Below are 24,047 nucleotides of genomic sequence, written 5' to 3' on the forward strand. Positions count from 1 at the left end.
CTGTAGCTTATCATGGAAAAAGTCAATGGCTTACACTGTAGTGGCAGCAGAAATAGTCTGAGATCTTCTGGAAACCTCCTGTAAAAAGCGACCAATGATCTAACTGAAAGGCTACCCTATGTTCTGATTTTATAAATCAGACTGTGAAAGCTGGTTTTATCTCATGCTGCATTGAGGAAACCTGATTTAGAGAGCATCAAAATAACTGTTAGTATAGAAAAAGTAAAGGGCTAAGTCAGGAGCAGCAAACAAAAATCATGCTCAAATCTATATGAAGCATTTCAAAAAGACATACTGGAGGGGACAACTCTGTAAAGTAGCCTGTAATCTCCTATTAATCCTTAAAACTCTTCTAATAAACTAGATCTAAGAAAACCCAAACAACTGATTTAAACAAGAAATATCATTCCATCACTACAAATTCCGCACAAACACTCCATTAAAAATGTAGTTAACTTCATCGAAGCAGGTTCACTTCCTTCTTTCACAATGTTATTTATAAGGGAGAAAGGGCTTTTCAATCTAAATAGAGCTAATTTTCATGAAAAGTGGTGGCTGTGGCTGGGCAATACTGTATGCAAAACTTAGGTTTGAGAACAACCGTGAGATTTTAGGCCAGTACTCAGGCATGTCCTAGATATAATGATAGGGGCAAATAAAGTCATTTGGCAAAGTCATCTAACTAGCTGGATTACAGTGTACAATTAACTTTTGCCTTGAAAAGAGGAGGATATTTTCTTTAAAAAAAAAAAAAAAAAAAAAAAAGGGAAAACAGAAGGCCAAAATGGGAAATGATGGTTTCCTCACATTGGTGAGATTGAAGAGCATGTCACACTCCTGTTTGGAATGCCTTGTATGATCAGGCTAGAAAGAACCCAAAGAAAATTCCACACCAAAAATATCTAGGATTATTATATTGAGGGATGCACTTCCCCACAGCATAAAATGCTGATGTGGTAGGTAGTATATGTGAAGTCTCTCAGTAAGCAAAGGGTTCTTTTCATTTTGCATGCCCAAGACATGTCAGAAATGTACATTAACATAAGGAGAACAAACAGTATACTTGCCACAAGATGCGTATCGGCTGGAGGGTCCAGAGGGCTCCTTGCTCATATTCCTCATTCCTCAAGCCTACATGAGGGAAGGGCCCAAAAAGGGAAAGACTGAAAATTGGGGTAGGGCTAAAGTTAAAAAATAATCAAATAGCAGCTGTGGAATATCATTTCAATGAGTGGCTTTATACCAATTAAATCTGTCCACCTCCAATAAAGTGAAATAAACAAACTCTGTTCCAGGTTCAGCCTTTCTTTCTCTATTGATGCAATTCCTGGGCTGTTGTGCTCTTTCAGGGGTTACAGCCCCTCCAAGTGCCCTTGTTTAATGAGATGGTGCATTACCCTCTGCTCCCCCCCCCCCCCCAGCACCTTAGGCTCCTGGTGTCCTGCAGCCTGCCATGAGCAGCACGAGGCAGAGACCCCCTGAACTAGAGCAGCACCCGGGCATGGCGGGATGGGATGCAGAAGGGAAAGGGCTCGACTCCCCCCCCCCCACACCCTGCTACACAGGCACAGACACCCCCCCCCCATCCCGACAGACAGACACTCCCCCGACAGACACGCCTCTCCTCGCCCCCCTCCCCCCGCTTTCGGAGTCCCGTACCGGTGGGGAGGGGGGGGGGCAGGACCCTCTCGAACCCGGCTCACGCGCGCGCTGGCAGGAACCGGCCCAGCACCACGCCGCCTTCAGCAGCAACCACAACAAGCCCCGTCCCCATGGCAACGGGGACTCGTTCAGGGCCGCGCGTGGCGAGGGCGGGACTCCGGGGGGGGGGCCAGCGGGAAGGGCGGGACGCCGCGCGCGCGAAGGGGAGGAGGGTGAGTGACAGGCCCTTGCGGCAGGGCTCAGCTCCGCTGGGCTGCGTGAAGTGTCCGGAGCACGTGCCTGTGTGCGCTGGCGGGTGGGGCCAGAGCCTGGGCGGGGCAGTATCCCCGGGGTGCGCCCGCAGAGCCTGGCCCAGCAGCGGGGTAGCTAGCCATGCAGGGTGAGGCAGGGGTCGGGGGCTAGGGGGATTTGATTGGGCGCCATCCAAACTCGCTCGGGTGTGTCCAGACTTGCTGCAGTGGCCACTCTGTCTGCAGCATGCACTGAACTGTGTGCGGTGCCTCAGGGTGCACTAGCAGTGATGAGCATGTTGGTACCTGCACCTCGGCCAATGCATAGCATCACAGGTCCGCATTACCAATTTAGAGCGGGATCGAGCAAAAGAGCAAGGCAGGGCCTCCCTTTCCCTCTTGTTGGTGCAAAATGCCACTCCACTTCATAGCACAACAGGTGCAGCCCAGCACTCAAAACTGGCAGGCATAACTTGAGTAAGCACCCAGACTCAGGAGCTTTCACATTTTGGGGTGGGAGGGTGTGCTCCAGCTCTTCCCACTGCATCTGGGATAGCCCAAATCATCTTCCTTTTTTGTGTGTGTGATTTTACATCACCCCTGTGGCAACAGTAGGAACTGCCTACATAGAAATGTAGTGAAAGGAAATAACTTGACTTTTCTGATGAATGTACCGGTCTCTAAAGGTGGCCAGGGGCGGCCCTAGACTAGCTGCTAGCAACTGGCGCCCTAGGCGAATCATGCAATTGGCGCCCCCACTTCCAAATCCCTCAATGATATTGCGCCATCATTTGTCTCCTCATTTAACTCGGCACTCTAGGCGACCTCCTAGTTCGCCTATATGAACCGGCCGCCCCTGAAGGTGGCACGTGTTTCTTCTCTTCCTACATAGCAGCAACTACAAGAGGAGGGCAGCCAAATTACTTTCTCGTTTTACAGACATGCAAACTCTTATTTGCAGTGAAGTATCTGGGTGAAGGCCTAGGGAAGGCCAGAGCCCTGGTGACTGGACAGAGTCCCAGCACTAGAAGCAGAGTCCTGGGGCCTTACTGCTGGGAGATGGAGGGGCCAGCATTGACCTCTCCTCATCTAGCAAATTTCCTGGTGGTTCTGAAAATGGTGGACCAGGGAGATTGAACCTGTAATGGAGACAGACGAGTGACTAATAAGAAATGTACAGTCCTCAGTGTGAGAGCTCCTGCCTTCAGTGCTCATTAATGAATAGAGAGAAGTACTCTGATTTATGTAGGTCAGATGATCAAAATAGTTTCTTCTGGTCCTAAAAGTTAAACTTCAGTGGGAATAAAAGGAGTTCAGCATTTCACAAGAGACAACCTTGAAGGATTTGACTGCATAACATTTCTTCACTCATTGAGACTTAAAATGTTGAGCACATGTCCCATCTTGTCTGGCTGACCTCAGGAACCTTATGCTTGACTTGTTTATTATGATATCACCAAGAGCAGCCTGTGACATATTTGGCAGCACTCAGTAGTTCAGAAATTCCAGGTTGCCTCCTCTTACCATGATGTTATTCATTGTCTATCCTCAAGGCAAGTACAGTACAAAGACAGTTTTCCTATCAAAGAAGACTTAAAATTACTAGAGTTTACTTTATTTTAAATTATTAAAATTATGGGTAATAAACATACCTTATTTCACCACATTTTCATGATTCTATTATTTCAGTGGTAAATGCAAACCAAATAAAAACATGTACAGAATTCCAAAGTCTTCAGGTAGCACTTATCTACCACGGGATGAAACAAGCCATGGCACCAACAGTGACAGCTCAGACACAGAAAATAAAAGCCAAGATTTAAATTGGTATGAATACTTTTAACATATTCAATTTGTTAACTTTTGTCATATATATACAAATTATACAAATAATTATAAAATCTTGTAATGTTATTAAGCTCCCAAATATATTTACAATAAAACAATGGCATAGTCTAAGGGCCAATCAAGTGAAGTCAGTGGTAATCATTGCATTGATTTCAATTGATTCTGGAATCTAAATAGGATTTGATTTTGCTTCAGATGAGCAAGGGAGTTGGCAGTTTTCTAATATGATATATCAACTAATAAACATATCTACTGCTCAGTTATATAAACTAATGATTTACAGATAAAGCCATTCTGTTTTGAAGCCTGTAGATTAATTATTTAATAACATCTAAGTTACTGAGTAACTTATTTATACTGTCATTTATCTACATTCTGGTTTGAATGATTGGTCTTCTTCCTCTCAGCAGTGTGCTTTGCTTCTGTTATTGCAAAATGATCCTTTTTTGCAGAAATCAGGTTGATTCTTCATCAAGTTACTTTTAATGAAATAATGGACTGTATTATGTATGTGACACAAATACTCTTGTCTTATGTGATTTATATGCAAATATTGCCATTGCAAAAGGATTTCTATCTGGCCAAATTGTGAATTTGAGTGTGAAAATACAAGCACAAGAAAGCAAAACTGTCTTGAAATCTTTTACTGTATGTAATATAGGCAAAGTAATCACTTTTCATCTATCCAAATAATTTGCTTCACTACCATCTTTGACTATGTGAGACCCTTCTTTAATCCCTTCACTGGCTCTCTCTTAACTCCCGTCATATTTATTATAAATAACTTATTCTGTCCTGAAAGGTCATGCAAACTTTCCCCCTATTCTCAGCTACCATCCAGCACTCCCACCCTCCAGTCTGTCCAAGCCACACCATTTACTGTTCTCTTCCCATTCTTTTCTCACTCCCAACTCTTTTCCTTTCTACATGTTGATCTATCTGCCTAGAACACTCTTTCTGCTGGGGCAAGGATAAATAGTCAGTTTTTAGAGAAGAGTGATAAAAATAGTTGTTTCCCCCAGGGATCTTCAGTAGGACCTATGCTGTTCAGTCATATTCATAAATGATCTTGAAAAAGAGTGCTGGCATTTCCTGGCTTTTAAATATTAACTAAATGACTTTAATGTTTTCTTAGTATAAAATCTTTAAAAAAGATTTAAAACACAAGAATGTTTCTTTATTTTTATTCATTGTTCAAATTCCAGAGCCAGAATCCAATTACAGTAGTTGAATGGTCTGTTGGGTCGTTAAGGTAGAGAATACAGGGTAAAGAACTCTGCCCCCGCTGTGTGAAATAATTAAACCGAAGCTTAAAATGTTGTCTGGCAGTGTTTACATGTACAGTTATTTGTACCCATTTAGATTACTATTTAGCTGCTTTCAGTGTTATAGGCTCATTCAGATATGGGTAGCTAGGCTTCTAAATGGGTGAAATGGTAGGTGCAAATACTTGTACCTTAGTACTAGAAGTTGTTTTTGAAAACGTAGCCTCTGCTTTTTTTTCCCCACACCTGCAAGACCACTTGCACCACTCTTTGATTTTAAAGCCCTTTTCTATTTTCTAGGCTCTCTCAAAGACAAGGACTCTCACCCAGTAATACTGAAAGACAGATCCCTATTAGTATCAGGCAGGAAGATAGGCAGCTTCAATACTCACCCAAAAGTAAGTGAAACTGATGTAAACTGTCTAGTTTTACAGATTGCTATATCTTGTGCACTAACAGTATATATTGCACCATATACAACAGTTCTGTTTTGTAAGTTATTCTGTTGTATGTGCTTTTACATTTTGGATTGTCTGTTCATCTAGAGCAAGGGTGGGCAAAAGCCTCTCAGCGGGCCAGATCTAAGCTGCTTAGGGCTTTGATCTGGCCTATGAGGCAATTCCAGGCCCTGCTCCAAATGGGCATGCCCAATCTGTGGCATGCATACCATGGGGGAAGGAGCTTAACCCTGCCTCTCTTCCCCCTGCGCAGCCATTGGAGAACGCTCCCTCCTCCTGCAGCAGTTTAGGCTGCAGTGGGAGGGGGCAGCACTGGGGCTGAGGCTCCTCAGTGGTGTCTCTGCCATGCACTCCAGGGCCGGCCCTGGGGACTGGAAGTTCTGCTGCCACAGCCATGTAGTCCAGGGCCAGCCCAGGGCACGTGGCCATAGCAGTGGCACCTCCAGGACTGGCTCTGGTGCCTCTAGGGCCAGTCTGTGGCCGTGGTAGCAGTGCCTCTGGGGTTGGCTCCGTATCGCACAGCAGCAGCATCTCCGGCCTCCAGGGCCAGCCACGTAGTCATGGCAGTGTTGCCTCCAGTGCTGACCCATGGCTGCATGGCTGTGGCAGCTGCACCTCCCGTGCCAGCCCTGGACTATGTGGCCACAGCAGCAGCAGGACCTTCTTCCGGGGCGGCTAGGACAGCGTGGCTACAGCCGTTGCTGCAAGGGGGCAAGAAGCGAGATAAGGTTCTCCCTTACGCCCAGACCCCCCCCAACCATTCACTTCCCTTTCCCCCAAGACCCAGCACCCCCAGCTTACTCCGACATTATCCCTTGTTCTTGCACCCTCTCTCCTGGCTACACACTGTGCCCCCCCCTTGTTTCTGCTCCCTCCATCTTGCCAGACACCCTACTCCCAGCCTGCTTCTGTACCCCAGCTCCCTCCCAGATTCTCACCCCATCTCTATTCTACTTGCTAGCAGCCCTGTCTCATGCACTGTACCCCTCATTTTTGTCCCTACCTCAGAGCCTAATGTGGTCCATAAAATCCACTAACTCCAGAACCACAGAAAAGTAAATCTGGTCTATGGGAACCTTAGTTCCCCCATATCCGTTTCCCTTACCCCATGAGGCTGGGACCCCAGAGGAGTGAGGTATCTTAGTTGGGGCCACATCAGTGAGCGTTGGGGGGTTTTGGAGGAGTCTTTTTGTTTCTCACTTGTGTAGTCCCCAACTGATTTTTTGTAAATCAGTGACCCCGACCCAAAAAAGGTTCCCTAACGCTGACAAAGACAACATTGAAACCTTTTGTGTTGGACATAATATTTTACTTTATTTAAAATGAAGTTTGATAAACATGAGAAAGTTAAAATGCTTAATCTGTTTCATAATTTAAATTAAACCATTCTTACTAGCTGCAGCTGGTTCAGAAAATAAGGTCACCGAACCCAGCAGGATAGTTCTCAACCCCACCCCTGCTGCCTGAGGCATGCCCCTTCCAGGTTGGCTCATGACCACCTCTGAAATTTGTGAAGTGACCCTCCCCTTCCAAAATTATTGCCCACCCCTGATCTAGAGAAGTATTGTTGATAGGCACAGCCAAGGTGAGAGAAATTACATTAAAAACAGAAGTAGTTAGGACTATGTTATGGTTGCTTGGCTGAGCAATCAAAAGTCAGAGGGAGTTTGTGTTGAGGGTATATGAGAGTTACAGTGTCAGCACTCACCTCATGCAAGTGCTTCCATTTGGCCAAGTGTGGGTTCCTGCACTGTGTCCATCTTAAAGCCTTGTGGCTATTCCACCCTCCAGCTGAATCACACTCTTTGTGCAATCACAAACCTCTTTTGGGATATACCTCTATCGGCACCCATCCCGGTACCCTCTGTAGAGTGTCCAGACCAGTCTCTTAGTCTGTTTCACAACTGCATCTAGACTGGCATCTAGACTGCATCTAGACTGGCATGATTTTCCGTAAATGCTTTTAACGGAAAAGTTTTTCCGTTAAAAGCATTTGCGTAAAAGAGCATCTATATTGGCACGGATGCTTTTGCGCAAAAGCACTTTTTGCGGAAAAGCATCCGTGCCAATCTAGACGCAGTTTTGCGCAAGAAAGCCCTGATCGTCATTTTCGCCGTCAGGGCTTTTTTGCGCAAAACAGTTTTTACCTGTCAAAACAGTTTTTACCTTTTGCATTTGTGCAAGAGGGCTTATCCCTGAGCGGGAGCATCATAGTATTTGCGCAAGAACACTGACAATCTTACATTAGATCATCAGTGTCCTTGCGCAAATTCAAGTGGCCAGTGTAGACAGCTGGCAAGTTTTTCTGCAAAAGCAAGTGCTTTTGCGGAAAAACTTGCCAGTCTAGACGCATCCCTAATATGAGAGTGGTGCTCCTCCTCCTGGAGATAACAGTTCCCTGCTCTAAACTGTTCTTGGTTTGTTCAGACAGCCCTGATCTCCCTTCTAGGCCTGGGCTGCAACTGAGCTGCCCCTAGTCCTGCAGCTTCTGATATAGTCCCTCCTGACCCCTGATTGGCTGGTTTCCTCCCAGCCACTCTAGCCATCTGGAGTAATTTTCTATGACCCTGTTGGTCTTAGGTCCTAGCCCCGTTACAGTGTACTATATTAATTCTGCTCCTTTACATCTATGCATTATGGTGCAGACTTTAATTACATGATCATATGCTACCTCACAAATAATTCTGTGTAATACAATGTATTTTTTCTACACCCATTAATGTACAGGAAACATCTTATTCCATTATGTACTTATCTGACAGAGTCTATGGCAATCATGTATATATAATTTTAGGAGAGATTAAAGCTAGAGCTTCACAGCAACCCTTATCTCATTCACTATGAATTTTAAGAACTTCCTTTAGTGTGGTAGAAACAAACAGTGATCACAATACAGGCTCCACAATGGATTTACAGTTAAGGTTCACTGACTTTAGTTAGTTCAAGTGGAATAGCTCGAATGTACCAATTAGAGTTAACTTTTGTAATGAAGATAAAATGGTGGTGGTGAGGATATAGCCAGAAATAAACCATCTAGATTTTGTGCAGAGGTGGTGATATGAAAAGCAGCAATATCTCTTCATTTCATGAGAAACTGAGAAAATGTGATCTAGAACGTCTTAAGGCATGTCTTTATTGGGGAAGAAAGTGTGTTTTTAACTTAGGTTAAAAGAGCAGTGAAGATACAGGAACTCAGATACAGGTTAGCAGCTCAAGGTTAACCTCAGCCTTTCCATATGCTTTAAATCAAGATGCTAATCCAAATTAAAAGATTAGTTGCTGTGTTTTCACTGCTCTGCTAACCCAAGTTAAGAATACACCTTTTTGGCAGTGAAGGCATAGCCTGAGGAACAAACAAAACCCCCAATATGTCTATTTTGTAGTGATTTTGAGTGTAGAACTGCACTTTTAACTATATCTGAGCTCATTTAGCTGTATGTTTGTTGCATGTTTTCCAGAAGGTATCTGGCTTGTATTCCACTTGCTAGCACTATGCATAACCGTTCTGTGGCACTTTGTGATGAAAATCTGCAGCACTTTCACAAGGTAAAGACTGCAATCTTTTTCTCAAGGATGGGTAGGAAATAGATAAATGCAAGTGGTCAGGAGAAACAGTCTGGGTATGTCTACACTACAATGTTAGTTCGAACTAACGGACGTTAGTTCGAACTAACATTCATAGGCGCTACACTAGCGCTCCGCTAATTCGAATTTAAATCGAACTAGCAGAGCGCTTAGTTCGAACTAGGAAAACCTCATTTTACGAGGATTAAGCCTAGTTCGAACTTACTAGTTCGAATTAAGGGGTGTGTAGCCCCTTAATTCGAACTAGTGGGAGGCTAGCCCTCCCCAGGTTTCCCTGGTGGCCACTCTGGCCAACACCAGGGAAACTCTATTGCCCCCCTCCCGGCCCCGGACCCCTTAAAGGGGCACGGGATGGCTACGGTGCCCGTGCCAGGTGCAAGCCTGCCAGCACCCAGCCAGCAGACCCTGCACCTGGCACGGCACAGAGCCAGCCACCCGATGTCCCCCAGCCCACCCCCTCTTCCCGGGACCAGGCTGGCGGCTCCCGGGAGCTTGCCCTGGACCGCAAGAGGCGGGCACCTTCCTGGGCTAGTGCGGACATCGTGGACCTCGTCCACGATCTCCGCACTAGGCACAGGAAAGTGGCCGTCTAGGGCAGGAGAGCTGCCAGCCTGGCCACCCAGGAGCAGGTGTGCGTGAAAATCAAGGGGGTCCACTGAGACCCCCGACCCTGAGCCCTGAGCTTACAATGGCCATACTGGGTCAGACCAAAGGTCCATCTAGCCCAGTAGCCTATCTGCCGACAGCAGCCAACCCTAGGGACCCTGGAGGGGATGGACCGAAGACAGTGACCAAGCCATTTGTCTCGTGCCATCCCTCTCCAGTCTTCCACAAACTTTGGGCAGGGACACCACTCCTACCCCCTGGCTAAGACTACTCCATGGACCCAATCTCCATGACTTAATCTCACTTCCCTTTAAACTCTGTTCTAGTTGTAGCCTTCACAGCCTCCTGCAGCAAGGAGTTCCACAGGTTAACTATTTGCTTTGTCAAGAAGAACAACTTTCTCTTACTAGTTTCAAGCCTGATACCCATTCCTTTCCTTTGGTGTCCTCTAGTCCTTCTATTATGGGAACTAATGGAGAACTTTTCTTTATGCACCCTCTCCACACCACTCTTGCTTTTATAGACCTCTATCATATCCCCCCTCCGTCTCCTCTTCTGTAAGCTGAAAAGTCCCAGTCTCTTTAGCCTCTCTTCATATGGGACCTGTTCCCAACCCCTGATCATGTTAGTTGCCCTCCCCTCTCCCAGCCTTTCTCTTCCCCCTCCCACCTCCTTTTCCCAGTCTCCCCCAGTTTTGTTCAATAAAGACAGAGTCAATGTTGGAAGAAACGTTATCTTTATTTTGTACATCAGGAAGGGGGGCTAGGGAAGGGTAAGTGGAAGGAGGTGAGGGAGGAATGGGGCACGAGCCCCCGATGGGGAGGACTGGGCTGGCTCTGCGGGCTTCTGGGGGTGGAAGCTCTCCTGCAGCCCCCCAATTGCCCCCTCTCCCCAGATGGCAGCCTGCGGCAAGTGCAGCCGGTCTGATGGCCGAGTGCTGTGATGTGCCCAGTGTGGGCACTCCGGGCACTCCAAGCCAGGACTGGTTTTCAAGCGGGGCACCCCTGAGAACTGTCTGTCCGGGGTGGGGGTCGGGTCCCTTTAAGCGCAGCCCTCGGCTAGCCTGAGGCAGCATCTCCACGCTCTAAGTCCTCCTCTGATGCCCTGCTGGCACTGCTTCCGGCCATCCTTAAGCCCTGTTCAGGGTCCACTCAATGTGGACATGCTAGTTCGAATTAGCAAAACGCTAATTCGAACTAGTTTTTAGTTCTAGACGCGTTAGTTCGAACTAGCTTAGTTCGAATTAACTAATTCGAACTAAGTTAGTTCGAACTAACTCTGTAGTGTAGACATACCCTGTGGTATTAATCACGGTCCCAAACCTGACAAAGTATTAAGAGAGTGATTTACATGGGTGTCAATCCAGGTTCTTGCTGAAACCAGTTGTCACAGTTCTGGGATTAGGGGTCACAAGACCAATCATTAATTTTAACAGCTCTTCAGTTTTTGATACAGTGCCTAAATCTCTGCTGATGAAGTTAAAAAAGAAGCTTCACCATTAACTACAATACATCAAGCCGATGATGAAGCCAACAAATGGGCTTCAAGAAACTCTAAAGAAACTTTGTGCTCATATTGAATGTGTATGTGAATATATGGATACTGCTAACTTTATGTTTTCTTTCTCCTTGCTGTTACCCAGGAAAATTTTGGCTCGAAAGATTATTTCACTGGCGCTGTTCCTCCTTTCTTTGTTCTTTTTTGGTGAGTTTCCAGAAAGTTTGGTGGTCCTAGCTCTTACCATTTAGGAGGAGTTCTTGAAGAGACAGATTATTGGATGGCTGGACAGACAGATGATTTGAGAGAGTTTGTCAGTCTGTCTGTTCAAGAACTTCTAATGGTAAGAGCTAGAACCACCAAATTCAGTATACAGCTTCCTCCTATCGTGACTTTAAGTAAGGTTAGGGTTTGGATGTGCGAGGCAAATGAAATGTGCCTGGAATGGGATTGCTTCTCATAAAATCATGCAGAAAAGAGACAGAATCACCAGGGGGATGAAAGGGGCTGGTTCGGGAGATGTCCCGTATCTGAGACTGCCCCTGTCCTGAGTCTCCTCCCTGTGCCTTATAGAGAGGGTGGGATGGCTGAAGCCCTGCCCCTACCCCCGATTCATATGGGGACATTGCTGGCTGTTCCCCTTCATCAGGAAGTCAGGTTTAAGTGCAGTTTGCTGCATTCTTCACTCTGGCTTCCCCTCCGCCCTACATACGCTCTCTCTCTCTTGCTTTCTCTTCCTCCCCTGCCCAGAAGGAACTGAACAATGCAGGTACAATTCCAGGTACATTTGCTAGTTTAAAACAAAGAAGAAAAGGTATCTTTACTGACTATGGGGCAATGGCAACTTGTGAAATTGGGAGTCTCCAGGGAAACTGTTTATGTTGTTTTGATTCAGCTGTACCTTTTTTTGATAAAAAGAGGGAAATAAAATTAATTAAATTAAAATAGGCAGTAATAATTTTTTAAATACATGGAGATAGGTGTTGGTAAAAAATTAAATAGGAGGTATTACAAAAAGATAATAAAAAAGCCGGGGGAAAGTGGAAATAAGCAGAGGTTAAAAAATAACACATAAAACAATTTTCCAGTTGCATCAGAAATTCTGTACCAGGTACCTTATCCTTCCTTTTTTCACTACTGCCTAGTTTATTAAACCTCTTGATTGTCTCTTGTCTCAGTTTTTGGTTGCAAACTTGTAAGAAATTATAGATGCTTAACTTTATGCATAGGAAGAAAATTAAATTAGTGTGTAATTTTTTGCAGGCCCAGTGATTTAGACTCTGGTGTTGCAGTGAGCTCCATGGAGGCAAATCCTTGAATGTGCACAGAGCACCACTAACTCTGTGTCCCCAAGGTCTTGCCCACATGGACATCATTGCAGGATTGAGGCCACAATAATCACAAACACTGGTGAATAGACCCATTAACTTGACAGTGAGTAAAGTCAAATAGATGCGTTCAGGATTAAGACCCATAAACATAGGAGAGCCTGATCCCAACTGCGGTCTGTAATAGGGATGTTAGCCACTAATCGACTAGTTGACTAACCGATAAGCAGGACAAACGTGGAGCGGGGACCAGCTCAGCACCTTCATGCGTGTCTTCCCTAGGCTGTGCAATGCAGAGCAGCAGGTGGGTAGGTTATGCTGTGAACCAGCACTAGCCAGACTGAGTGCTGGGACTGCCTACCCTTATCGATCAGTCGACAGAAAATCTGTCTACTAATCTATTAGGAAAGTAATTGCATTTTAACATCTCTAGTCTATAGGTGATACTTCTATACCAAAAACTCCATACATGAACAATTTAATGTTACATAAACCTTAACTTTTGAGTTTGATCATTGATTTTAATCATGTAAGCCATAGTGCTCCATTAATATGGATTGAAAATGTATTTTCAAAATTTTTCCCCAGGAAAGAGTAGCTCCCCAACACAAAATCTATAAGAACATCAATCCACCATCTCTTGCAAAGTATCTAATTTGGAAACTCAAGTGCAGAGGTGGTAGGTATGTAGAAAGGGAGAGCAATAATGAAATGCTAATGACAATTAATATAGCCCTGGAGAGTACCTCAATGCTGAATTTTACATTCATTCCAAAATTAGTCCCCAGTCTTGCAATCACTTGTACATGTGTTTAAGTTGATTTTGGAGGTACTATTCCCTGGTAGCTTTACTAAAGCTAAGTACATGTGTAAGTGTTTGATAGATTGGGGCTCCTTCTTCTGAAGAAAATAATCTGTTGGAGACGATTATGTTCTAAATTTAAACAAAGTTGTTCTTTTTATGACTAACAGGTACTTACTACATGGGATTGCTTGATGGAGGAGGAATCCAGATGTCCAATGGAATATATTATAATGGATTTGTCCTCAGTGATTTTAATCATTTCTGGCACAAGGTGACTTTTATGATTAGATTTAATCAAATAAAGACTGCAACTACCAGTCTAGCTTGAGAACAGAAAGTGCTTACCAATAACTTGAACCTTCTTTCTATGCGGTTTCAGGTAGATTGGAGACAGCCGTATCTTAGAATTTATTTATATTGCATTTAACCAGACATTAATAATTATTTAGTTTCTGGGTCTGCTACTGTTTTACTACATGCCTTTGAGCAAATTACTTGGGCTAAAATTTTCAGAAGTAGCCTTTAATTTTGGTTTTCTTCATTACTGTTTGCTCACCTTTAGATACCTGGGATCCTGTTGTCAGATGTACTGAGCCCCTATAAGTCTAGTTGAGGGCACATGATGTAATAAACATCTTTATGATACAACTACTGAAAATAAAACTATTTTTGATAAAGTTTCAGTGTTAGTTAGACTTCTATCAAAAAGAGAAACTATAATAGGAATACACTTTATCATAGACAGCAACAAGTGTAGCCACTAGTATTCCAGTCTTTCCTCATAGAAAATATATGTATTTGTGTCAGAAGACAGTGAAGTAATGTTGTATTGATAACAGACAGGAAATCCTTGGTTACAGGGGTCCAATAAAACATTAGAAAAGAAAAAGAGGCAAAACCTAAAATGGAGCTAACAATGGAGAAGTTTTAGTGAAAGTTCAGAGACCCAGTTGGCTGGCTGATATACATTTGACCCTTTTTCAGAACTGTAAAAGAAAGAAGAAGTAGTTATTGGTTTGAGAATGTGGAAGACACATTTGAGCTTAAGGGGTTTTGAGAAATGGGTAGCTAGGAAGTTGATACAAAACTAGCAGAAAACAGGGTTGTCCGATGTATCCTTTTATTTTCTGTATTATCAAGATAGATGCTTTTGCATTCTGAAGTGTTTTAACCAATATCCTGGAGCCTCACACGCAACTTCTTTTGTTAGCAATTATTGTTAATAAAAAAAGTAATATATACAATTCTGGTTATTGCTTGGAATCAAATAAGTTTAAATTATAACAAACATTTATCTAACAGCAAGATTTGAGTGTTTTTCCTGCTTCCACCACAGGAAAATATGTTTCCTTTTATTCTAATGTTTCATATTTCTTAGGTGGTAGCTGCAAAATAGCAGCCTTTATGGAATAAACTCAGACACATTTACAGACACAGAAAATATGAAAATTCAGTACACATTTTTGTGTACATACTGACCTACATGATTATTGGTTTCTGGTGGTGGTTTGTTTTTAATAAATTGTATTTAATGTCTTAGAATAAATAAATCAAATGCATGATGGGAGACTGCGATATCTATTTCATGAACTAGGAAATATCTGGCACTAATCTGATGTTCTATTTAATCATCTTTCTCTACTGGGTATTTATAGGGAGCCAGTAACTGTTGTGTGTGAGTGTTATACATTGGGCTTTGTCTACACTGCCCAGTCTTGCGCAAGAACATATGCAAATGAGGTGCGGCAATGAATATTGCCGTGCTCATTTGCATACTTAATGAGCCGCCATTTTGCGAAAGGGACTTTTGCACAAGAGCCGTTCTGCCTGAAAATAAGCGACAGAACATCTATTGCGCAAGAGGGTTTTTTTGTGCAAGAAGGAGCAGTGTAGACTGCTCATTTTTGAACAAAAATGGCAGCTCATTAAGTATGCAAATGAGGCGTGGCGATATTCATCGCCACGCCTCATTTACATATGTTCTTGTGCAAGACTGGGCAATGTAGATGTAGCCTCTGAGTATGTAGGGGTACGTCTAAACTACATGCCTCCGTTGACAGAGGCATGTAGATTAGCCAGATCGGCAGAGGGAAATGAAGCCGCGATTAAAATAATCGCGGCTTCATTTCAATTTAAATGGCTGCCCCGCTCTGCCGATCAGCTGTTTGTCGGCAGATCGGGGCAGTCTGGACGCGACGCGCCGACAAAGAAGCCTTTCTTGATCAGCACAGGTAAACCTGGTTTCACGAGGCATACCTGTGCCGATCAAGAAAGGCTTCTTTGTCGGCACGTCGCGTCCAGACTGCCCCGATCTGCCGACAAACAGCTGATTGGCAGAGCGGGGCAGCCATTTAAATTTAAATGAAGCCGCGATTATTTTAATCGCGGCTTCATTTCCCTCTGCCGATCTGGCTAATCTACATGCCTCCGTCGACGGAGGCATGTAGTCTAGACACACCCTAGGTGTCCTTGCGTGTCTACTGTTTCATATTCCTGTCAAGAATGATTGCTTCTCTCTGCAGGAGACTTTGTATGGGCTGTGTTAGTGATTTAGTATTAATGTTTTATTAATATTTTCATCTAGGATGAATCAAAGATATCTGGAATAGAACTGCAGTCTCTAAGGTAAGGTGGATTTCTGGATGACAACTTGACTCATTGCTTTAAAGAAATTCCAATCTTAAGTAGAACAACTGTACAAATTGAGGACTTGGATCTCCCACGCACTTTATACACTTGATAATGTTCCCAACCCCAAAAGTATCTGTAGGAATTTTTTTCTTCCCTTCTCATGAAATCCAGAAGAAAGGCAGATACTGGAGCAGGCAGTTTTGCTTCCCTGTCTTAGGATATAAGTTGCTCATGGACACCACTGGATAAGAAGGAAAAACTGCTTCTATATCTATCTTCCCTGATAGATACGTCTACATTGGCTACGTCTACATTGGCATGATCTTGAGCAAGAACTCTTTTGCGAAAGAGTTCTTGTGCAAAAACTCTTCCAGAAGAGAGCGTCTACATTGGTATGTGCTTTTGCGCAAGAGATGTGCTTTTGCGCAAGAGCATCCATGCCAGTATAGACGCTCTCTTGTGCAAGAAAGCTCTGATGGCCATTTTAACTATAGGGCTTTCTTGCACAAGAAATTCATGTTGCCTGTCTACATTGGCCTCTTGCACAAGAACAGTTGCGCAAGAGGGCTTCTTCCTGAGCGGGAGCATCATAGTTCTTGTGCAAGAAGCACTGATTTCATACATTAGAAAGTCAGTGTTCTTGTGCAAGAACTTGCGGTCAGTGTAAACAGGCAGCAAGTTTTTGCGCAAAAGAAACTGCTTTTGCACAAGATCGCGCCAATGTAGACACAGCCTGAGTGTTTGAAGAAGAGCAGTAAAGATTATTTTCCTGCTGCTCAGCTTTGTCTTTTTTGTGGTGGAGGAAGGGAAAAATTATTTTGCTGGTTACCTGCATATTCTGAAATGATTTGCAATAGAAATTTCTGATTGTTCTGCCTTCCTGTAAGGTGGAATAGAAGTTCCTTTGTACGCTATTCCCAGTGTAGGTTGAGGAAACCTCTGCTTCCTCCTCACCATAGCCTTGTCACTGCCCCTGCCTTCAGCAAAATTTCTCAGCTCCTCTTGGCTGGAAACTGGCCAATGGGAGATTGGAGATTTTGCTAGAGGGCAGGGACAACGCACAAAGTTTTCTCCTCTCTGCCCAGCTTGCAATCTGGTGTAAGCAGCCTTGGCTGTGTCTACACTGGGCCATTTATTCCGGAAAAGCAGCCACTTCTCCGGAATAAGCTGTGAGCTGTCTACACTGGCCCCTTGAATATCCGGAAAAGCACTGACGATCTACTGTAAGAAATCAGTTGCTTTTCTGGAAAAACTATGCTGCACCCGCTCAGGCAAAAGTCCTTTTTCCGGAAAACTGTTCCGTAAAAGGGCTAGTGTAGACAGCACAGTAGTCTTTTCCGCAAAAAAGCCCCGATCATGAAAATGACGATTGGGGCTTTTTTCCGGAAAAGCGCGTCTACATTGGCCACGGACGCTTTTCCGGAAAAAGGGCTTTTCCGGAAAAGCATCCTGCCAATGTAGACGCTCTTTCTCCGGAAATACTTATAACGGAAAACTGTTCCGTTTTAAGCATTTCCGGAAAATCATGCCAGTGTAGACGTAGCCAACTTGTGTTTAAAGGTTTAATGCAGTTGATTTGTAGTAAGGTGTCGTCAAAGTGGCCGTTGCCGCTGTTAATCTTCCAGGGTTTGGATTAGCAGGTCTAATGAAGACATGCTAATTCATTTGAGAGGAGAATTCCAGTCGATGCCGATAGTCCTGCTTCCACGAGAAGTAAGGAAAGTAGAAGGGAGAGTGTTCTCCCTTCGACTTCCTGCAGTGTGGACAGCGCCAAAAGTCGAGTGAAGGTACTTTGACTTCAGTTACACAATTAACGTAGCTGAAGTTGTGTATCTAAAGTCAACCTTATCCTATAGTGTAAACATACCCTAAGGGTAAAATACAGAAGCATGGAGATGGGGGAAAAGCAGCTGTGGGGCAAAATGAGAAACTAGAACACCTAGGCTACGTCTAGACTGGCATGATTTTCCGCAAATGCTTTGAACGAAAAAGTTTTCCGTTAAAAGCATTTGCGGAAAAGAGCGCCTAGATTGGCACGGATGCTTTTCCGCAAAAGCACTTTTTGCGGAAAAGCATCTGTGCCAATCTAGACGTGCTTTTGCGCAAAAAAGCACCGATCGCCATTTTCGGGATCAGAGCTTTTTTGCGCAAAACAGATCTGAGCTGTCTACACTGGCCCTTTTGCGCAAAAGCTTTTGCGCAAAAGGACTTTTGCCCGAACGGGAGCAGCATAGCATTTCTACAAGAAGCACTGATTTCAGACAGTAGGAAGTCAGTGTTCTTGAGGAAATTCAAGCGGCCAGTGTAGACAGCTGGCAAGCTTTTGCGGAAAAACTTGCCAGTCTAGACGCAGCCCTAGGGTAAGAAGGCTATTACTGGGGAGAGAGAGCAAGCGAAAAATAGAAGTGGTGGACATGAGGAATGAAGGGGGGAAAGCCTTTAGCAGAACTGAGATGTTTAAAGTGGAATACAGGAAGATCAGAAGGAAGGAATAGAAACTCCCAAAACAGATGTAACAACTGCACTAAGATAGACTGTGAAAAGTATGAATGAAGAAAGAGAAAGAGAAAAAAGAACAAAACGAAGGGAGTTCTATCAAACAGTAGATTTTGATTAAAAAGTTGATTACAAGATGCTAGTAAAATTGCATGATTGTTGAATTATGTAGACTATATTAAGGTACTGTACAGAACTGTAGGATGAGGAAGTGATGGGGGCTTTGGAGTTTGGATAGGAGCGGAGCATGGAACTCACTGTTCCTATGTATAAGGAAACAGGGATATTTTTTGTCTAGTAAAAAAGTGTTTTAGAAGTTCTTGCAGGAATAACTGCACTTTTTAGTATGCATTTTCATTGTTTTTTATTGTTTTATATTTTATGGGCTATGTGACAGCTAGAACTAGACAAGGGAACTGGACATAGATTTTGTGGCAGTTTGCCATTTGTTTGAGTAGTTTTTAGTGAAATATAATCTGCTGCTGGCTTGGTCTGCATTCCAGATAAAACTGACTTTTTCAAGCGTATGCTCTTGTTTTGAAATACCCAGACATCTTTGAAAATTGAGTTTATTGCATCTTGTATGTTGATATTTTCTAGAGAGGATCCCTCTTATTTCCGCCATGTTTAATTTTTTTTCTTCATCAAACAAAACCTTGCTCCCTCAGTCTTGCCCTTGCAAATGTTTTAGATAGTGAAAATATGCTTCCACTCTCCTTTGTGTTACTCAGGAAGCAGGGGGCGGGGGGAATTGAAAGTGCCTAAGTCCTGTTGAAAGTTTTTTGGTCTGAGACTTCTGATTTGCTTAGATACTTTTGAAGATTTTGTGCATAGGGCAGTGGGGTGGTTCCTCCATCTGAAGGTATGAGAACTGGTTTTTAAGTCTACTTTTTCACTCACTTAAGGTAAAAGTGTTATTCCAAAATAACATAGTACACGTCTACAGTACAAGCCTTTATTTCAAAATAATGTTGAGCTGGAGGACTTCTTACTCTGACTCATGGTAACCCTCATTTCACAAGGAGTAAGGGAAGTTGAAGGAAGAGTGTTCTTCCTTCGACTTCTTGCTGTGTAGACAGCGCCAAAAGCCAAGTTAAGCTATTTCAATTTAAGCTATGCAATTGACAAAGCTGTAGTTGCGTAGCTCAATTAGACTTTAGCCGTTCTGTGTGTACCCTTACAAATTGATCATGTGCAGCAGTTTTATTTAGCGGTATAAAAAGAGGTGGCTGTTGCCTGTCTCTCATTCTCATGACAATACCATAAGACAGACAGCCGGGGGAATAGTGTTTTCTGTCACTTTTCCCCCCCACTTTTTCTAGGCAGGCAAGCCATGTTTTGAAAGAACTTCAGTCTCTTAAAGAGCAGATAGATAAGCTACAGACAGAGCTTTATACTCTGAAGCAAGGTTCGAAGGACATTACCCAGCGTGCTGTCCGTGAAGTCCTAGAAAGAAGTGAGATCAAAGGTGTTACAACTTGGGTAAGAGGACATTGCATGATTTTGTAGATAGAGATTTCTATATTTCTTTGTCTTTACCATAGTTCCTTCTCACACATTCTTTTATACTTCATTGTCATACAGTCTTGGGAATCTGGGAACAAATGTTATGTTCATCTCACAATTAAAATTTTACCTTTGAGCTCCAGACTTTTTTGCAGGGTAGCTAGGTGGGTGGGATAGCATAGGTAGGAATTTCAGTATTCCTAATCACCACAGGATGTATAGTATCCCACACCTCCTGAACAAGATGTACAATACATTAGACATTTGAAGGAACAATAGTCTAAGGTACAATAATGAATATTACACCCAGAGAATTATCCAGTGAGAAATTCATAAGGAGAACCTGCAACCCCAGCTCTTCAGTTACTTCTGGTACTCTTAGGCTCCCTTTGGTCCCTGGCAGTATGGCCTATTGGAGACATGCTGCCAAGGCTTCCCCCAGTCTCTCCCCAGGGAAACTCTGTATGAAGGGGCTGTTTCACAGGGCTTGCAGGGGATAGTATGTGCACCCTCCTAGCCTTCCACAATCTGTCCCATGGTTCGATGCAGGGGATCCTCCGCACATGTTATATTGTGTAAAGAATCTGTCCATCTACAGCAGCTGGTCTTTGAGATAGAAGTGAATTTTAGAGTAAGGACTTCCCAAGGTTAATCCCATTGGCGGTTGGCACTCAGTATTCCTGAGAACAGGGTATACCAAACATCTTTGCTCGTCTCAGTTTCCTTCTCTTTTTTTGAAGTTATAGGAATTTAACCCATCAATGTAATCGCTTACTTTTATGAAATGCTTGGTGGATGATGATTAAATAGCACATATATAAGGGATCATTAAATAATGACACAAGCAGATTATCATATAGTTACCACTGTTATGACATAGTATAACAACTGCCCAGAGAGTTACATACACGCCTGTAAAAGTGTACATTGCCAAATTGTAGAACAAGGTGAATACCATAGTTGTGTGAGAGCTTGAGTGAGGCAACAGATGGTTTTCAGAAACTCTAACAAGTGGTCCCTAACTCAAGAGACAATACATACACCTGATACCAGCCAGCCTTTTTGGGTATGTCTACAATATTAAACTTTAGAACTTACAAGATCTACTTCTTATTCAACCAATCACATAGAGAAACAAAGTTTGTTTTCATTTGCAGTAGATAATACAGCTTGCTTCTTATTTACAGTGTCACGTAAAACATGTTTTCCCATGGCATCTTGGTACCATGCATTGCAAGATATTTATGTTCCAGATATGCTAAACATTCATATGCCTTTTGTACTTCAGCCACCATCCCAGAGGACATGCTCCAGGCTGATAATGCTCATTAAAAATAATGAATTAATTAAATTTGTGACTCAATTCCTTTGGGGAAAATTGTCTCCTGCTACGTTTTACCCATATTCTGCCATATATTTCATATTATAGCAGACTTGGATGATCAGGGCTCGACAAACTATGTAATCTACTCACCTGCGGTGAGTAGATTACAACCCAGAAGAGCTGGGTTCGGGCGATCTGCACATGCGCAGATCGCCAGTCAGCGCAGCTGGCGAGCGGGGCTCGGCGAGCCCTGTGGATGATGACCCAGCACATTTTTGTTTTAAGAACACTTTCATGGCAGATTTGACAAAACACAACAAAGGTACCAATGTAAGATTTTTAAAGATAGCCACAGCAATTGACCCAAGGTTTAAGAATCTGAAGTGCCTTCCAAAATCTGACGGATGAGGTATGGAACATGCTTTCAGAAGTCTTAAAAGAGCAACACTCTAATGCAGAAACTACAGGACCCGAACCACTAAAAAGAAAATCAACCTTCTGCTGCTGGTGGCATCTGAATCAGTTGATGAAAATGAACATGCATTTGTCCATACTGCTTTGGATCATTAACACACAGAATACACCATCAGGATAGAATGGTTAAATGGTGGTTGAAGTGTGAAGGGACATATGAATCTTTAGTATATCTTGTAAGGAAATATTTTGCAATGCTGGCTACATCAATGCCATGTAAACACCTATTTCCACTTTCGGGTGACATTGTAAACAAGAAGCAAGCAGCATTATTTCCTGCAAATGTAAACAAACATGTTTGTTTGAGTGGACAAGAAATAGGAGTGAGTGGACTTGTAGGCTCTAAAGTTGTACATTGTTTTATTTTTGAATGCACTTAAGTTTAACTTCTATGGTAACGAGATTGCATTACAGTACTTGTAATGGAGGAATTAAAAATACTATTTCTTTTCTTTTATAGTGCAAATATTTGTAATCAAAAGATAAATTGAGCACTGTACACTTCTTATTCTGTGCTGTAGTTGAAATAAAAATATTTGAAAAGGTAGAAAACATTTACATTTTAAATAAATGGTATTCTATTGTTTCACAGTGCAATTAATCATGTGATTAATTTTTAAATCACAATTAGGGTACGTCTACACTACAGCACTATTTCGAAATAAGATATTTCAAAATAACACATCTACACACAAAATGCATTGCGATATAGCATTTTGCTATTTCGAAATAGCGCTTCCAGACTCTGAATCGCATTTAAGGCTGGCTGGAACCAGTTCCAGCAGGGCATCAGGTCAGGAGTTAAAGGGATTCTCCCTGGACAGCCAGTGTTCAGGTTTCTCTGCTTGCTTGCCAACCTCGATGAGGGACAGCAAAGCATTTTGTCTCTGCGTGCTCTGGTTGCCCTCACTCAGGACACCACAGCACTCTGCAGCATGGAGCCAGAGCTGCCCCTGGGCACTCTGGTGCTTCTCGTGGATGTGTTGCTGCAAGCCTGGCTGCACTTTCTGCAGGTTGCCATTCAGGAAGTCCATCTGGGGGCTTTCAGTATCCAAGAGGTCCTGCGGGAGAGCTTCCCCCCTGAGGAGCACTAACAATCTTTCTGGTGTGCCCCATTGGGGGCTTGTGCCTCATTCCTCCCTCACATCCTTCCACTTACCCTTCCATAACCCCCGTTCCTGATGTCAAATAAAATACACGTATTTTCATAAATACAAACAATGAAACTCTGGTGAGACTGGAGAAAGGAGATGGGAGAAGGGAGAGTGGAAGAGGGGAGGGGGAAACCTGGGAGGGAGGGAGCTGGAAGGAGGAACAAAGGGGAGGGGAAGCTCAGGGCTCAGAGTTGGGGGTCTCGCTGGGCCAACTGTTTCCCAGCACTGCGGGTGCAGGGGCCTCGGCGTACCCGGGGGAATGGGGAGGGTGGAGAGGGGATGGAGGGTGTGAAGGGAGAAGTGGGAGGGGGAGAAGGAGTGGGAGGAGGAGCGGTAGCTGGGGAGGCAGCAGGTGCTGAAGCGGCAAGAGGCAGCACACTCTGCACCAGGGTCTGCAGGTGCTGGCAGATGGCATGGCCCTGAGCAAGCTGCTCCCGCCAGAGCTGCAGGTCTTCTTGCACCCAGTGCTGGAGGGTGTGGTGCAGGGCTCGCAGTGCCCCCAGGTGCTGTTGTTGGTACCCGTCCAATGGACGGGTGGTCCTGTGGAGCCCTCGGGTGCGGGAGCATGTCCTGGGCGGGCTGGTGAGCCCTGCATGTGCAGCTGCTGTGTCTGTGGAGAAACAAGAGAAGTGGTCAGTTATCCCTGGGGACACAGTGGGTGTAGCCCAGCCCCCCTCTGTGAGGTGAGGATGACCCGTTCTCTGCATGATCAGAGCCAATGTGTTTGCAGAGAGGCCATGTTTGGAATGTCCTGCTATCCCCGGGAGTGGGAGCTGCCCCAAGACCACATCCATGCCCCTGTGGTGTATATAGTATGTGTGTGTGGGAGGAGAGATGTCCCTTGCCTCTGTGTAGAGTGGCCTTGTGGAGGGATGGCATCCTGTTGTGTCCCACCCCGGAGTCAGGAGAATGTCATGCCTCCTCACACATGCGTGTGGCTAACAAGGTAGAGCCCATTTATGGCAGCCAGCTGGGGTCACATGCCCAGGGGTGGCATGGCACATGCTCGCACGTGCACAGGTTGCTGCATGATCCGTGGACAGCAAAGTCCACACACCCAGTCCCTGATTTCCGTCCCCTCTCCTCCACATAAGGGGACAGTGATGGCACTAACCTATTTTTGCCTCCCTGATCTCAGATGACTCCGGCGACAGGTCTGCTGAGATAGCTCTGGTCTG

The 24,047-nt window shown here is 44.1% G+C and overlaps 2 protein-coding genes across 11 annotated transcripts in view; one reads left to right on the top strand and one right to left on the bottom strand.

Annotated features, from left to right (window-relative positions):
- The window catches only part of C2H7orf57 (chromosome 2 C7orf57 homolog), a 40,895-nt gene extending 37,332 nt beyond the window's left edge, over positions 1–3,563 (bottom strand). For 2 of the 7 annotated variants that reach the window (XM_025178083.3, XM_006136346.5), the window contains exon 1: positions 1,068–1,385. In XM_025178083.3, coding sequence (XP_025033868.3) covers positions 1,068–1,122 — 55 coding nt within the window. In that variant the 5' untranslated portion in view covers positions 1,123–1,385. Of the gene's footprint in view, positions 1–1,067; positions 1,387–1,424; positions 1,523–1,659; positions 1,844–3,544 lie in introns of those variants that run through there. The other 5 variants (XM_075921697.2, XM_075921695.2, XM_075921696.2 and 2 more) reach the window with 5 other exon arrangements.
- SUN3 (Sad1 and UNC84 domain containing 3) overlaps positions 1,819–24,047 on the top strand; it is a 29,048-nt gene continuing 6,819 nt past the window's right edge. The window contains exons 1-8 of one of the 4 annotated variants that reach the window (XM_075921691.2): positions 1,819–1,874; positions 3,582–3,719; positions 5,306–5,403; positions 8,922–9,009; positions 11,297–11,358; positions 13,452–13,555; positions 15,869–15,909; positions 19,734–19,893. In XM_075921691.2, the coding sequence (XP_075777806.2) occupies positions 3,607–3,719; positions 5,306–5,403; positions 8,922–9,009; positions 11,297–11,358; positions 13,452–13,555; positions 15,869–15,909; positions 19,734–19,893 (666 nt within the window). In that variant the 5' untranslated portion in view covers positions 1,819–1,874; positions 3,582–3,606. Of the gene's footprint in view, positions 1,875–1,895; positions 2,042–3,258; positions 3,446–3,561; positions 3,720–5,305; positions 5,404–8,921; positions 9,010–11,296; positions 11,359–13,451; positions 13,556–15,868; positions 15,910–19,733; positions 19,894–24,047 lie in introns of those variants that run through there. The other 3 variants (XM_075921694.2, XM_075921692.2, XM_075921693.2) reach the window with 3 other exon arrangements.

The sequence above is a fragment of the Pelodiscus sinensis genome, chromosome 2, assembly GCF_052426305.1.
Source record: "Pelodiscus sinensis isolate ZL-2025 chromosome 2, ASM5242630v1, whole genome shotgun sequence".
Classification (NCBI taxonomy): Eukaryota; Metazoa; Chordata; order Testudines; family Trionychidae; genus Pelodiscus; species Pelodiscus sinensis.